The sequence below is a fragment of the Cottoperca gobio genome, chromosome 12 (assembly GCF_900634415.1).
Source record: "Cottoperca gobio chromosome 12, fCotGob3.1, whole genome shotgun sequence".
Lineage (NCBI taxonomy): Eukaryota > Metazoa > Chordata > Actinopteri > Perciformes > Bovichtidae > Cottoperca > Cottoperca gobio.
Window position 1 is genome coordinate 7,449,117 of NC_041366.1, and position 15,271 is coordinate 7,464,387.

The 15,271-nt window shown below is 39.5% G+C and overlaps 1 protein-coding gene across 1 annotated transcript; it reads left to right on the forward strand.

The window, feature by feature from the left end:
- The first annotated feature begins 2,504 nt into the window (after window positions 1–2,504).
- LOC115017001 (phospholipid-transporting ATPase ID-like) lies at window positions 2,505–15,271 on the forward strand. Its single transcript, XM_029445162.1, has 27 exons — window positions 2,505–2,547; window positions 2,655–2,713; window positions 2,861–2,974; window positions 3,637–3,735; window positions 3,899–3,960; window positions 4,067–4,139; window positions 4,337–4,407; window positions 4,514–4,596; window positions 5,502–5,660; window positions 6,364–6,452; window positions 7,034–7,227; window positions 7,312–7,520; window positions 7,613–7,656; window positions 7,764–7,929; window positions 8,246–8,434; window positions 8,820–8,935; window positions 9,050–9,214; window positions 9,628–9,739; window positions 9,992–10,097; window positions 10,351–10,501; window positions 11,181–11,364; window positions 11,476–11,699; window positions 12,309–12,392; window positions 12,501–12,746; window positions 13,507–13,645; window positions 13,931–14,061; window positions 14,460–15,271. The coding sequence occupies exons 1-27, from the start codon at window positions 2,505–2,507 to the stop codon at window positions 14,724–14,726; spliced, it is 3,579 nt and encodes a 1,192-aa protein (XP_029301022.1). The 3' UTR covers window positions 14,727–15,271.

A 15,271-nucleotide genomic window follows, 5' to 3' on the forward strand; every position in this document is an offset into this window, starting at 1 on the left:
CATACTGTGTATTAGGACATACTAAATATTTTTCTGGCGTACTAAAAAGTATGGTATTATGGGTATTGCTCCGTATCTGTGCATACATGCAAGTAGACATTTATGCATGTGCACACACACACACTCTTACATACAATAACTAATTCAGCATGTAGTTCATGTTGAGGTCCCCTGGACGACACAGTGTTCCTTTGTGTTCAAGCCCAGGTATTAAATTCCATTTCTGAAAGCTCCTGCATGTGCATATCAGTCATGAAGTCACAATATTTGAAGCTGGCACTTTATTAAGTCATTAAATGCCATCAAGAGTTCCTGGCTTTTCTTGCACCTCTGAAAATGTGAACAGGATTAAAGGAGCTGATATTACAAATGTGACAAAAATAAGTTGTCAGCGTGAGCATGCGCAGCCGTCACAGGGTGTGTTACATACCTGACCGCCCACATCACAACCATAATGTTGGCCCTGATTGGCTGGAGCTGTTCACCTGTACTGTTGTTTTACTGCCCCTCAGCTCCTGCCCCGTCTCACCAGCCAGGTCCAAAGATCGCTGCACTGTTTACTCAAGCCCTGAGCTGTTAGGCGCAGGGGGATCCCAGCTCTTACTGCATGAACCTGAAACCTCTACTGCAGGCGCCTCTCTCACCACCCCACCACTTCACCTGTCGTCCATCCTGCGTGTCTTTCATCCGGCCGGAGGCCCCGGTGGAACCCTGTCTTCTCTGCTGGTGCCTGGACGTCCAAACAGAGTACAGGCGAGGACCTGGATGTACTTCATCTGAGGCAGAAGCAAAGGGAGGATTGAAATTTCTTTTTTCCCACCCTTTTTTTTCGGGCCCTGACTTGCACAGGAAATCCCATTTTTGTTTTGAGGTATGTGGCGAATTTTCATTTGTTTGCAGACATTGGGGAAATGGTGGATGTCCAGGCACCTTTGAGGCAGAATATCAGCAAAAGATGATCACATTTTAAACCACTTTTAAATGAGACCAACTATGAAATACATGGCTGATCTAAGTCCAAGTCTATTCGTCATTTCAGATTCACAATAACTTGTTTGATTTCATAGTTGTGTGAGAACAATAACAGAGTGAGTGGCCTTTTGGTTTGGAGCTGTAGATCGATGCAAATCAGGGCCAAGCTAAGCAGCAGGTTAGTGGTGAGGAACATTTCTCTCAGAGATCATTGTTTTTTTGTTTTGTTTTTTGAGGGCAGACACTTTTTTGACTTATTTTTTAAAAGGAATACAAGGAAATGGATGGTTTTGTTTCTTTGCTTCATATTCAAGGTGGAGATCAGCCATTGATTTATGTTTAGTTTGTTTTTTGTTTTTTCCCTGTGGACATTTCACTCTTATCCTGTTCCATTTTGGAAATTATCTGCCGTTCCAAAATGCAGGATGATTTTGTGTTGTGTATTCAAAATCTTTTTCTCCTTGCCTAATTCTGAGCAAGTCAAATGTTCATGGTCACATCGCTATCTTAATCTTTGTGGTTATAGATTATGTGCCACTGTGGTACAAAGGGTTGAGAAAGGGAGTGGCTGGATGTCTTTACGACTTTGCAGCACAGATAACGTCTCGATGATGGTGCCTGATATCACCTCAATGAAAGACTTGTGTATGTTTTCTCACTTCGTCATGACAAACATCATGTCCCCATAAACTGTTTGCAGAAATATAACATAAATGTCTTCCTTTGTGGCTGTAAGAGCAAAGAGAAAGCAATTTCAGTGAGGACCTGATTCTTAAAAAGTCTTCTAAAATACTTAAGACTTGTAGATTAGGTGTTTAGTTAAGTTTATTCCTTTATTCAATAGGGATAGTGCATCTTAATAATATTTCAGAAAATTAGCCGGAAAGGCTTATTTTTTAATTTAATTTATTTGTCATTTATTTAGCCAGGAAGGTCCCATTGAGATACAGCATCACTTCTTCCAGGGAGTCCTGGACAATATGTATCTGTAGTCCCATGTCTGTAATTACCTTGACGAAGTTTCACAGTTTCTTTTATTTAAAACTACGGCTCTAATTTCTTTGGTCAGCAAAACATCAAGAAACCCATATTATCTGTATGTACGCTGTATCTCTTGCTGTTTTTTAAGCTTGCAGTTAGCAGTGAAAGTAAGAAGTCTCAAGCATCAGTTAACCAATTATATTAACCAATAACGTTATTGGTTAATAACGTTATTGGTTAATATAATTGGTTAACTGATGTTAATGTTCCTTGTATGTTGCAAATATCTACTTTTAAACAAGCACTCATTTCTTCTGCTAGCAGTTGGATATTTATCTAGACTTTTACACTGAACCACCATTGGACACGAACTTGACCTCCCATAAATAACCTGCTTCTTCTTCACTTTTGCCACCATTTCCTCTTTCAGTTGCTACCCAGATATTGTCCAACAACAAATAAATGTCTCTTTACTTGACTAAGTAGTCGTCACTCTGTGATAAGTACATGTTCTTTTTCTAGGTGTGAAATATGGATAAACTGAGATAAAGATGTCATACTTTGGCCAGTTGTGTGGGAAAGAGGTGAAGATAGGTGAGATCCGATGCTTACAAACTGTATGTCTTAAACTGAGTTTTTAACATAGTCAGTGGACTAATGGCACCAACACTTTTACATACTGCATGAATCTTCTTTCACAGAGGAGGAGAGACTCTTTCGAGCTAATGACAGACCTTTCAACCTCTCCTACCACTATGCTGTAAGTATAGAAACACAAAACGTCATCAGATAAGATGAACCAGCAGTTAGTCTCTGACCATCGTGTGCTGTTGAAGTAATGTTGCATCATGTAGACACAGCAGTACACAGCACTGTAGCTATCCTCTGCTTTTGTCTTCTACCTCAGGACAACGCCATCAAGACCTCCAAATACAACCTTTTCACCTTCCTGCCACTTAACCTCTTTGAGCAGTTCCGGAGGCTCGCCAACGCCTACTTCCTCTTCCTCATGGTCCTTCAGGTGGACATTTCTCTTTGTTTACCTGCTGTAGTGCTGTGATACATGTCAATGTGGACTGTATGGAGGGTCTTTACACATTTACATTTTTCAACGACTAAGAATTTCACCATAATTATTATTATTATTATCATGCTGCAAAAATGGGTACTGATTTTATTTATTTTTTACTTTATTTATTTTATCATTATTATTACTATTCAGTAGGCTTTATTTCGTATGCTATATATTCTATTTCATTTGATGTTTATCTTGTTTTTATTTTTGTCTTATTTTTACAATTATTATCAAGTGTGTATTTTCCATCTTATTTTCAATTCATTTAGTTTGTATGTTCATTCTATGTCTATTGTGCATTATTGTAAAGCTATTTGTGCTGCATTTATTCATATGAAAGGTGCCGTACATATTATTATTATTATTATTATTATTATTATTATTATTATTATTATTATTGTAGTTATCACGGGTATGTATGCTAACTGAGAAATGGATGTCTTTGCTAATGGTATCTGCAAAATATTCAGAGAAGCAATTTGACCTCATTTAGCCTCCAGAGTATTTGTTTCCTCTGCATCATTTATTCCAACAGATGCAAGATATTAAAGTATTGTGTGTGTGTGTGTGTGTGTGTGTGTGTGTGTGTGTGTGTGATCTGTCGACAGCTAATCCCACAAATCTCCTCTCTCTCCTGGTTTACCACGGCCGTCCCTCTGATTTTGGTGCTGACTATAACAGCAGTCAAAGACGCCAGCGACGACATAGTAAGCTGAAATTGTAACCATCAACTGGGACTGAATTGGAACGCAGCGCTTTGTTAAATTACTAAAGTACACACTCAATACTGTGACAGAAAATGAGAAGCTGAATTCAAGCACGTAATTTAATCAAAAATGTTTTCTCTTTTCTCCTGTATCATCGGAGTAGAACAGACACAAAAGTGACAAGCAAGTGAACAATCGCATGGTGGATGTCCTCATCGATGGAGAGTGAGTCACTTAAGATGCAAATACAAAAAGACAGCTGTAAAGTGTAGTATAGATTCTTTAGTGTTGTGATTTCATGGTATGTTTTATGTTTGTTTTTTTCTGTCAGACTGAGAAGTGAAAAATGGATGAACGTTCAAGTTGGAGACATAATCAAACTGGAGAATAATCAGTTTGTCACAGTAAGTATGGAGATGGCAGATGAACTTGTAATTGTTAACTGCATTATGGCATTTTATATCATATTGCTGTTCTATACATGTTTATGCTTTCAGTGATAACGAGTCAAAGTTCCCACAAGAGATAGTAAAGTTTATATTATCTTACTATCTTCTATACTTTCAGTTGTCAGTACTATATTTACTGCTTTCATTTTAAGGCGGACCTTATGTTGATGTCCAGCAGTGAGCCTCTCAACCTGATCTACATAGAAACAGCTGAATTAGATGGGTGAGTGTGCACAACTGTGTGTGTGCACAACTGACGGCTGATGTCTCACACTGTCTTGAATTTCTCTTCAGTCGCATCCTTCTCATGTCCTCTTGGTCTCCCCCAGTGAAACCAATCTGAAGGTGAAACAGGCCCTGACTGTAACTGGAGAGATGGAGGACAGCATTGATGCACTGGCTAGCTTCAAGGGTGAGAAGCTGAACGAAATAACAAGACAGACAATAACAATACACACACATATTTGTATTTACTATAGAGAACCATTCTTGGGGGGATTTTCAATCAAATTTAAATGTTATTTGTTACTTTTTTGTATTAGAGCTGAAGGTAAGAAAATATTAATATTTTGATATTTAAACCTCTAAGGGTGGATCCAACCATTGTCCTCATGAATGGCTCCAATATGATATGTATACTAAAAAGTGCTAACAAACATTTGTTGGGTTAGTTTTCAAAACAACAAGTTAATATTTAGATACTAGGTATATCTAATACAAATAAGAAACATGTTGCACACTATATAGGAAGTGGCAAATTAACATTTCTTTTAACACTATGACAGTTGAAAACAATATAATATTTTTGACTAGTCCATACTTCCTTCCATCCATTGTCTACTGCTTGGATGGATGGAAGTATGGATTAGCCATCACAATTTAATGTTCCTTATGTCCTATTAAAGTACCGGTGAGAGGTCCTTCTGTTTTTATGGCCTTAATCTGTGGGACTCACTGCCTCTGGATATTAGAATGGCAAACTCTCAATATTTTTAACAGGAGACCTGTCATTTTAATCTGTTTTTTAGGCTTTTATTATTGGTTTATACATAATTTCTATCCCTGGTGTTGATTTGATTTTATTCTATTGACTTTTATTTGTAGATTTTTAAAATGTTATTATTTTATTGTTGTAATTTTTTAGTCTTGCAAAATTGTATTTATTATTGTTTATTTCTAGAGGGGGTTTGCCTGGATGTGTTGATGACACTAACCTCCGTCTCTCTCTCTCTCTCTCTCTCTCTCTCTCTCTCTCTCTCTCTCTCTCTCTCTCTCTCTCTCTCTCTCTCTCTCTCTCTCTCTCTCTCTCTCTTTCAGGTGAGTTGCGTTGCGAGCCTCCCAACAACCGTCTCGACAAGTTCAAAGGCACCCTGACAATGGACGGACAAACGTACTCTCTGGACAATGACAAGGTGCTGCTCAGAGGATGTACTCTGAGGAACACCGAGTGGTGTTTCGGTTTGGTCATCTTCGGAGGTGAATATTTGCTCCAACCGGATATTCTTCTGATAACGGAACGATAATGTGGTCCAAAAAACGCACCCGGACAGCTAAATTAGGGGCGCACCGTTCAAGTCTGCAGGGGCCCAGCAGAGGGCGCTCGTGCCACACACAACATACCATTTCCAGTGGGAGAAATCATCTATTTTAAAGACAAAATAATAAATAACATAACAGTAATATGCATAAATAAATACATACAATATACAAAGAAAATGGTAAGTAGAATCTTAAACTAACTCTACTTTTGCTTCAAGCTATTATCTTTGGCTAATTGTTACCACTTTACTAAATGACCAAACTGCATTCAGCTAGCATTGTATATGCTAATTTGAGAGCAGCTAATGCTAACGTAAATGTATCACAGAGTTTGATAGCAAATATTTAAAAAAGATACACAATTAAGTTTTAGGAAAGAGGTGCTGCCTCAAATAAAACTCTCTCCAATCTCTACAGGTAGCTTGCATTCAACGTATACATGTGAGGATGAGAACAAATGGTACTTAAAAAAGTAATTCACAATACCAGAAATACAAATACACTGAACATTACTCATCAATGACAGATTACGAGCGTCTGAGGCAGATGTTCCTTTCATAACGGTCTTTGCAAATGCTGAAAACGAGTCTCCATATACATAATTGTCAGTGCATCTTAACAAGAGATTGAATATGTCCAGGTCCTGACACCAAGCTGATGCAGAACAGTGGAAAAACAATATTCAAACGGACGAGCATCGATCACCTGATGAACGTCCTGGTGTTGTGTGTGAGTTTTATGTCCATGCTCTCAGCCGCACAAACACACATGAGCACATTCCAGGAAATGTTTTTTAATGTTATACATTTAGCTCACACCTGAGTTATGTGTTACTTTAAAGTATATTAAACACACATATTTATGAATATAAAAAAAAATTGGGAGCATTATGTAACATTTTATTTTTTAGTTATGGTTTATTATTTGATAGAATAAAATATACAAAGACAAAATGAAAACACATTTTGTAATGAGTCTTGACGAAACAAATACAGTTGGGTTTTTCATCTGTGTTCATTACTGTAGTCTAAAAATGTTCTGCTCTCGTCCAAAAATAGAAATCAAGCCATAATATGATTTTAGAAATTTGCATTGCACATTACCCCTTGCTAAGCATTTCTGTTACTTACTCGATCGCTGCTCTTTTTGATGTGTCCCTGAATTTGAAAATTATACTTTAACATAAAGTTACAAGATCTATTTATATTATAATGATGTGAGGGAACTTATCAGTGTTGTTCCTCTTCCTACTTGTTTCTGATACAGTACAAGTCAATAAAAGTCGATGTGTGATATCTTTTATCTGTCAGATCTTTGGTTTCCTGGCGTTTATGTGCACCGTTCTGGCCATCGGCAATGCAATCTGGGAGGTGAGGGAGGGCTCAGTGTTCACGGTCTTCCTCCCTCGTGAAAATGGGGCCGGTGCTGCCCTCTCATCCTTCCTCTCCTTCTGGTCCTACGTCATCATCCTCAACACAGTGGTGCCCATTTCTCTCTACGTCAGGTACGTACAGAAAGCAAAAGTTATCGTGATATGTTGTCGTTTATTTATTCGTCTCACACTTATCCCTGTGTGTGTCGACGTCAGTGTGGAGATCATACGTCTGGGGAACAGCTTCTACATAGACTGGGACAGGAAGATGTATTACCCAAAGAATGACACCCCCGCCCAGGCGAGGTGCACCACCCTCAACGAGGAGCTGGGCCAGATCAAGTACATCTTCAGCGACAAGACCGGCACGCTGACGCAGAACATCATGGCTTTCAACAAGTGCACCATCAACGGGAAAGCTTACGGTGAGCTGCTTATGAAAAAACTGCAGAGTTGAATAAACACACCAGTATGATGATGAATGATTGATTTCGGAGTGCTTTTACCTGTTATTCAGGGGAGCTGTTTGACTTATCTGGACAAAGGATGGAAATAACAGAGGTGAGCGGAGAATACGGATACACACCTGTATGTTTTTGTGAATTTTGTGTAAAGTATGTATGACTCCAACTCTTTTGTTTCCCTTGTCTGCTTCTTTTCCCCTGCAGAAGACGGAGAGAGTGGACTTCTCCTGGAACAAGCTGGCTGATCCGAAGTTCATCTTTCACGACCAAAGTCTGGTGAAGACGGTGAAAGAGAGAAACCCGGAGGCTCAGTCCTTCTTCCGCTTGCTGGCTCTGTGCCACACCGTCATGCCTGAGGAAAAGAAAGAGGGTGAGCGTCCTCTAATGGCCCGGCGTTGTTACTACACAGCTGCAAACAGAAGATGCATTGCTTATGTTCTGTCTCTGCTGCCTAATAGAGCTTTAGTCCTGAATAATCCTCCTTTTTTTGTACTCTAATGTACTTTTTCCCTTTTCATATGAACCATTTAGCAACTCCCGGATGAAATTAAATGCCTAACTCATTTTATTAAAAATAAATAGTGTTAGTCAACAAGTGACCCGGTGGCAGACATTAATGCACCTCACGACACAAATCATCAAATTTCTTTCTTCCCTCCTCTCCTGTCATGCTCATGTCCTGTCAGGGGAGCTCAACTATCAGGCTCAGTCTCCTGATGAGGGCGCTCTGGTGACCGCAGCAAGAAACTTTGGGTTTGTGTTCCGCTCACGCACACCAGAGTCCATCACGGCCATGGAGATGGGCAAACAGGTCACCTATGAACTTCTGGCTGTTCTTGACTTCAATAATGTGCGCAAGAGAATGTCGGTCATAGGTGAGACACAGTAGTGGTACAACGTTTGTTTTTTCCTGTGTTTTGCATGTTGCCAAAATATGATGTTTGAGTCACTACAGATTTTTAAGACGGAGCATATTTTATGATTTCTCTTAAGACATTTTATCCATCATACTCAACAATTTGTTGCCTACATAGTTTTGGTCCCAGCTATCATCACATACAAATCCCAGTTGGTGCATACAAGGACGCTTCTGTTAACTGAGATTTCTCAATAGCAACCTTGTAAATTCAGGAAATGATAAACAAAAACTAGATATTCCATTGAATTCATGCAATCTGTGATGAAAGTCATCCTAGCAACCGGTTTATGTTTAACGTCATGACTCTGTCCTCGCTAAGTGACTTCTACCATGATTTCCAGTGCGTAGCCCCGAAGGCAAGTTGACTCTATACTGCAAAGGAGCGGACACCATCATCTATGAAAGACTGCACCCGTCCTGTAACAAACTGATGGAAGTCACCACCAGACACCTCAACGTGAGAGATGCAGTTTTATTTGCGCGATGTGTTCCATGATATAAAACAAAAGTAAATTCAGAAATTGTCAAGATTTTTTGATTTGACCTGCTCTGAACTGTCCAACTAAAACAGGAGTATGCGGGCGAGGGCCTCCGAACGCTGGCCCTGGCCTACAAGGACTTGGACGAGGGCTACATGGATGCGTGGAGACGGCGCCACCACGAGGCCAGCACCGCCATGGATGACAGAGAGGAGAGACTTGATGAACTTTATGAGGAGATAGAGAAAGACCTGATGGTTAGTCCACCGGCTGAATACTTTTACACTTTGATAGACAGTTTGATTGACTCAACAATTAGCTGGTTTTCTTCTTGGTTGGTAGTTTAGGTGCCGGTTTATTTGGAGAATAAGTAAATTTACTGTGTATTTTGCTGCATAACACATTAAATTAATAATGATGAGACACCAAGAAATGAGGACGCGCTGCCTCAGACGAACAAAGATATTTAATTTGCAGATTTAAGTGCCAGTTAAACCAGCATTGCTTTATCATGATGTGTGTGTAAGTGATTTTATTCTGCCAGAGAAAGAACATGAGCATTGCTTTAAAATTGTTGCTTTAAACATCACAATATTGGAAAATACTGTTGGAAATGTTGTTGCTTTTTACACAGAAAATGATCTTTACCACCCTGTGCTCTGGTTTTTAGCTGTTGGGAGCGACAGCTGTGGAGGACAAGCTGCAGGATGGAGTGCCACAGACCATAGAGCAACTGGCTAAAGCTGACATCAAAATCTGGGTGTTGACTGGCGATAAACAGGGTCAGTGTCTCATAATGTATGTTCCTGTTCAAATCACACATTTCAAAACGGGTAAAGTAATGCAGTATCATAATGTGCAATATATTCTAATATTCGCTCACTGTTGATCTCAATGTGTCAACAAATCTCCCAAGTGTTCATATAAACATTCTGTGTCGTCTGTAAATGAACCAGAGTCAGAGAGTGAATGTTTGGCATGTTTGACAGATGAATTGAATCCCAGTAATTGTAAATATTGATGTTTTGAAACAGAGACGGCGGAGAATATCGGCTATTCCTGCAACATGCTGAGAGAGGAGATGAAGGAGATTTTCATTGTGGCAGCCAATACGGCTGAAGGAGTCAAAGAGGAGCTTGTGTAAGTTAGTCACACACAAACAACTACAACACATGAAGTGTCTGCTGATCAGAGGCTGTTTCAGTATTCAGGATTTAAAATGTTATCATTTAGTAGGTAATCTAACAACATAAACATATTTAAATAAGTTCTGACTTCTGTCACGTTATGAGTTAAATCATTTGTTTCTATCCAAAACACATTATTTAAAAAACAAAAGAGTCAGAGCATTTTATTAACTCACCCAGCGATGTCCATGTTCTCCTGTTTTCAGCAATGCAAGAAGGAAAATGTGTCCGGACGCAGCGGACGAGCCATCGGTGATCCAGGCTCGCGCAGGCCTGTTCTGGCTTCAGAAGACAGAGAGAGTAGAGGACGAGAAGGTGGATGGAGATTATGGCCTGGTTTTAAATGGACACAGTCTGGTGAGAACGCCTTTTCAGGCACATTTTTACCAGCTGCTGAATCAACAAGAAATGTTTTACCCTTTTGTCTCCATTTCTAGGCGATAGTTGTCTGGCTGGGTCCATAAAGTGAATCACTTTAGCTGCACAGTCACCACATTGTACAATTACAAACATACATATTGGTATTTTAGAGGTTTATCTAGATTCTAGTCCTTTTAGACTATTTACATTTTGTTTTGTTTATTATTTTTGATTGAATTGATTTTTGTTTTATTTGATCCAGGTGAACACTGGGGCGGAAAGCTGTTATATTTATGTTTAACATTAAGTTTATTTATAAAATATACAAAAAGGGGTGGGACTTGATACTTGACCTTTTTACTCCTTTGAAATACTTAAATGTGTTGTTTATTGTTGTTTAATGAGTTTGCTGTGTATGTTTGATTAGTAGCATATTTTGTTTTATGTTATGTTAAAAATAAATATTTATCTAAATATGTTTGAACTACTTTTAGGCCAACAAAAGAGAAATGAAGGATTCATTCTTTATTCACTAGAATGGACTGTATTCCTTAACAGTGTGCAGAGGACTTATCTTTTGGTGTCTGGTTAAAATGTTTTGAGGGGGTTAGCGTTGTGTTTGGTGGATCATGACCTCATCAGGCTCCTCTCATCCCTTCTTCCCTTTGCTCCTCAGGCCTTTGCACTGCAGAAGAACTTGCAGCTGGAGCTGCTGAGGACAGCATGTATGTGTCAGACAGTGATTTGCTGCAGGGTCACCCCTCTGCAGAAGGCCCAGGTGGTTCAGCTGGTCAAGAAGTACAAGCAGGCCGTCACTCTGGCCATTGGGGATGGGGCCAACGATGTCAGCATGATCAAGGGTGAGCTCATTCAACTCAGACACTATTACAAGAACTGCACCACTGTGAAACCAAACAGCCAGAAAATACTTACCGTTACTCATCATGTAAAAATGTGTTTCTGTCCACCAGCTGCTCATATCGGCGTAGGTATCAGCGGTCAGGAGGGCATGCAGGCAGTTCTCTCCAGCGACTACTCCTTCGCCCAGTTCCGTTACCTGCAGCGCCTCCTGCTGGTGCACGGCCGCTGGTCCTATCTGCGCATGTGCAAGTTCCTAAAATACTTCTTTTACAAGAACTTCACCTTCACCTTTGTGCATTTCTGGTACGCCTTCTTCTGCGGCTTCTCTGCACAGGTGAGGGACATGTATTAGTATTATCTTACATCATTTATTGGGTTACATGCAGAGTGACGAGTCAAGTGAGGCACATAAGTAACTCTGAGAAAAGTGTATATATATATGTGCAGTTATAATGTTTTGCTTTCATGTTAAATGATGTAGTCCCTCAGAGGTGATTGTAAAGCTGATTACGATGCACATAAACCTACAATGTGCACATACATAGGACAGATGTTTACATGTATTGCAATGCTCAGGAGATGCTCAACATAGCATGAAGATCATATAATATAATGCAATGTAATATAATATAAAATATAATAATCACAAGACCACAAATTACACTCTCAAAAATTGCCATAGAGTTGAAACAACACCTCATAGTTCCAACAAAAACTGAATATTGTAGTCTTGTACTGTACTGGAACAACCCCACAGGTATTCCCTATACGACCTGTACGGACACTGTTCGATATACAAAACAACATTTAGGAAACAAATTGTTTGCTTAATTGCAATGACCTTTTTCAACAAAATGTTCCACTCGAGGTGTTTACGTAAATACATACAACGTTGTTAATGCTGTATTCACTTGTTTAATGTTGTCTTTGTTCTTGTTCACAGACTGTGTATGACGAGTGGTTCATCACCTTGTACAACCTGTTGTACACAGCTCTTCCTGTCCTCGGCATGAGCCTCTTTGACCAGGTATGCACTAAGGGGAAAATTCTTAATAAATTAGTAGTTTTATCAGTAGTTCACGCCTCGCCTTTATTACCTGGGCCTTCTCTTCTCTCTAATTCTCCGTTTCTGCAGGATGTGAATGACCGCTGGAGCTTCCAGCATCCTCAGCTCTACTCCCCTGGCCAGCGCAACCTGTACTTCAGTAAGAAAGCCTTTGTGCGCTGCATGATGCACAGCTGCTACAGCTCCCTCATCCTCTTCTTCATCCCATGGGCGGCCATGTACGACACGGTCCGAGACGACGGCAAAGACATCGCCGACTATCAGTCCTTTGCTTTGTTGGCACAGACCTGTCTGCTGATTGTGATGAACATACAGGTGAGGAAAACACTTTCTGTACCAACACGGCACGCTAAGGTTGCAGGGTTTGTGTATCAATGTACTTTGATTTTTGAAGGTACGACGGCATATTAGGGCCATTGTACCACAGCCTCAAAAATTCTGAGGTTGTTTTTTTAATATTACCCCCCTCCCTCAGCTCTGTAATGTTTCTTCTTTACCTACAATGGCCCTAATGGAAGTTGTACATTTAGAAGAAAAAAACTAGAATTTCTCTGGTGAAATTAAAGTCACAAATTTACGAGAAAGACAACTAATAATACAATGATTCTGTGCTATAATCACAAGTATTTCCTTATTTCTAAATCCTAATGCAAAGTATAATTTGATTAGGTAATCTACTGCAGGCATAATATACAGCAAGCGGCGGTGGTGTGATGAGGTTGATACATGTCGTCTCCTGACGGAAGCACCACCGTTTTTCAGATTGTTTCTCGTAAATTTATGACTTCATAATCTCAAAGACTATTCAAGTCTTTACTTTAATTTACCACTTTAATCTTGTAAATTAATTTCCCTCAGAATATTCCCCCGCCTCCGTAATTATTTTTTCACCCATATTTAATTTTTTATTATAATTATATTTTATCTAAAAGAAATGTTATTAAATGCCATAGATGGTATCACCAACGTTACATGTACTGTGACAGATGCATTTTATTGATATCATGCACACTTTAAACACACATTATGAATAAATATGTGCACCAGAATTAAAACAAAAGTTTGCATTTCTCAGTTGTGTCTGGACACGTATTACTGGACAGCAGTGAACCAGTTCTTTGTGTGGGGCAGCTTGGCCGCTTACTTTGCCATCACACTAACCATGTACAGCAACGGGATGTTTCTCATCTTCACCTCGTATTTCCCCTTCATCGGTGAGTGCATTCACCTCATTTATGGAGGCAGTATGTCGACAGTAATTTGTTTTATAACAGGGCAACTATATATATATATATATATATATATATATATATATAAAAAAATGAATTGGGAGGCCAATAATCCTGCTGCACCCCAAATCTCCATATACTTTGCATCCATTTTTCTTTTTATATGTGCAGAATCACTAACAACCCTCATGCAGTATTATAGGGTTGTATAATAATAAACCCTTTCACTATGTGATTCTGACTGCTGGTCTGATGCTTTTGGATCTCCAGGTACTGCAAGAAACTCTCTGAGCCAGCCCAACGTGTGGCTCACCATATTCCTCACTTCCCTCCTCTGTATTCTGCCTGTGGTGGCTTTCCGCTTCATTCTCATTCAGCTTCGGCCCACCATCAACGACAAGGTGAGATAACACACGACACAGGCTTTAAAAAAGCTACAATTTGTTCTTCTGATATGTTGAATACATTAGAGGGATGCGATTAAAGCAGCTAAATCAGGAAAATATAATCAGTGTTTTATCCACAGATGTCTCTAGCGATCACATTTATTTATAGATTAGGGTGACTAAAATATGTTTGAAATCTGCTAAGGCTTTACAGAAAGCAATGTTTTTACTTTGGAAAAAATAAAGAATATACAAACCAGGAATTTGTGTTTTGTGTGAAATGCTATCATTATAAAAGAGATATTAGTAAAACTATTATAGAGGTAGGTGGACACTGACAAAGCATGTGAATTAATAGCAGTAAACCGTCTCTAATGAGTATAAAATAAATACTTGTCCCTCTCTCTCTCTAGGTGAGACATAAGGTGCGGAAGGAGGCTCTGCCAGCTCCTGCACCTCGCCGCCTCCCTACCAGGCGTATCAGCACCCGGCGGTCCGGCTACGCCTTCTCCCACGCCAAGGGCTACGGTGACCTGGTGACATCTCGGAGGTTCCTGCTGAAACTCCCCCTGAGGAGTCGCCCGGCCCTGTTCACACAGACAGACTCTCCTCTGGCTCAGAATCAGCCACAGCACTACCGCACCATCACAGAGGAGCAGGAGGACTCACAGAGCCCTTAGACAGAAGCTATAAAGCTTTTATTTAGGGTAAAGCTCACCATCTGGATTGTTTCCAGGTAACTTTCACACTTAAAACTGACTTTAACTCAAGTTTTTTTCTAATGTATGAATGTTAATATGACGGAAAATGTTGAACTTGGCAGCACATACGACCTTAAAGGACCGCACTGCTGCTTTTGCAGGTTTTAGCTTAATAAGTACAACACCCTTAATACAGTGTTTCACACAGATTTTCTTCCTTCCAGATAGATATTGGTTTCAATTAATTTCACTACAACGTCAACCGTCTTGTGGAGAATTGCATTAGCAAGGTCATCAAATCATAGGGAACATCTAATTGCCTTAAGTTTTGTCACTGTCATGTGGTAAAATGGTTTTCAACAGGGACGTTTTTTATGAAACTGCATTCAAACACACGTCTCTCAGATGCTGAAAAGCACTTTTTAATTGAAATGATTAGAGATTAAATTTACATTTTGATCATTTTAAGTGTTGGGTTTTATATACACCGTTAACATACAGTACACACAGTTAACATACAGTAC

Excerpts from the sequence above, each read along its gene's own strand:
- LOC115017001 (XM_029445162.1), top strand. The coding sequence starts at position 2,505 with ATGTCATACTTTGGCCAGTTGTGTGGGAAAGAGGTGAAGATAG. Across the intron at positions 8,936-9,049 it reads TCACCACCAGACACCTCAAC|GAGTATGCGGGCGAGGGCCT; the intron begins GTGAGAGATGCA and ends CAACTAAAACAG. Across the intron at positions 11,365-11,475 it reads CGATGTCAGCATGATCAAGG|CTGCTCATATCGGCGTAGGT; the intron begins GTGAGCTCATTC and ends TCTGTCCACCAG.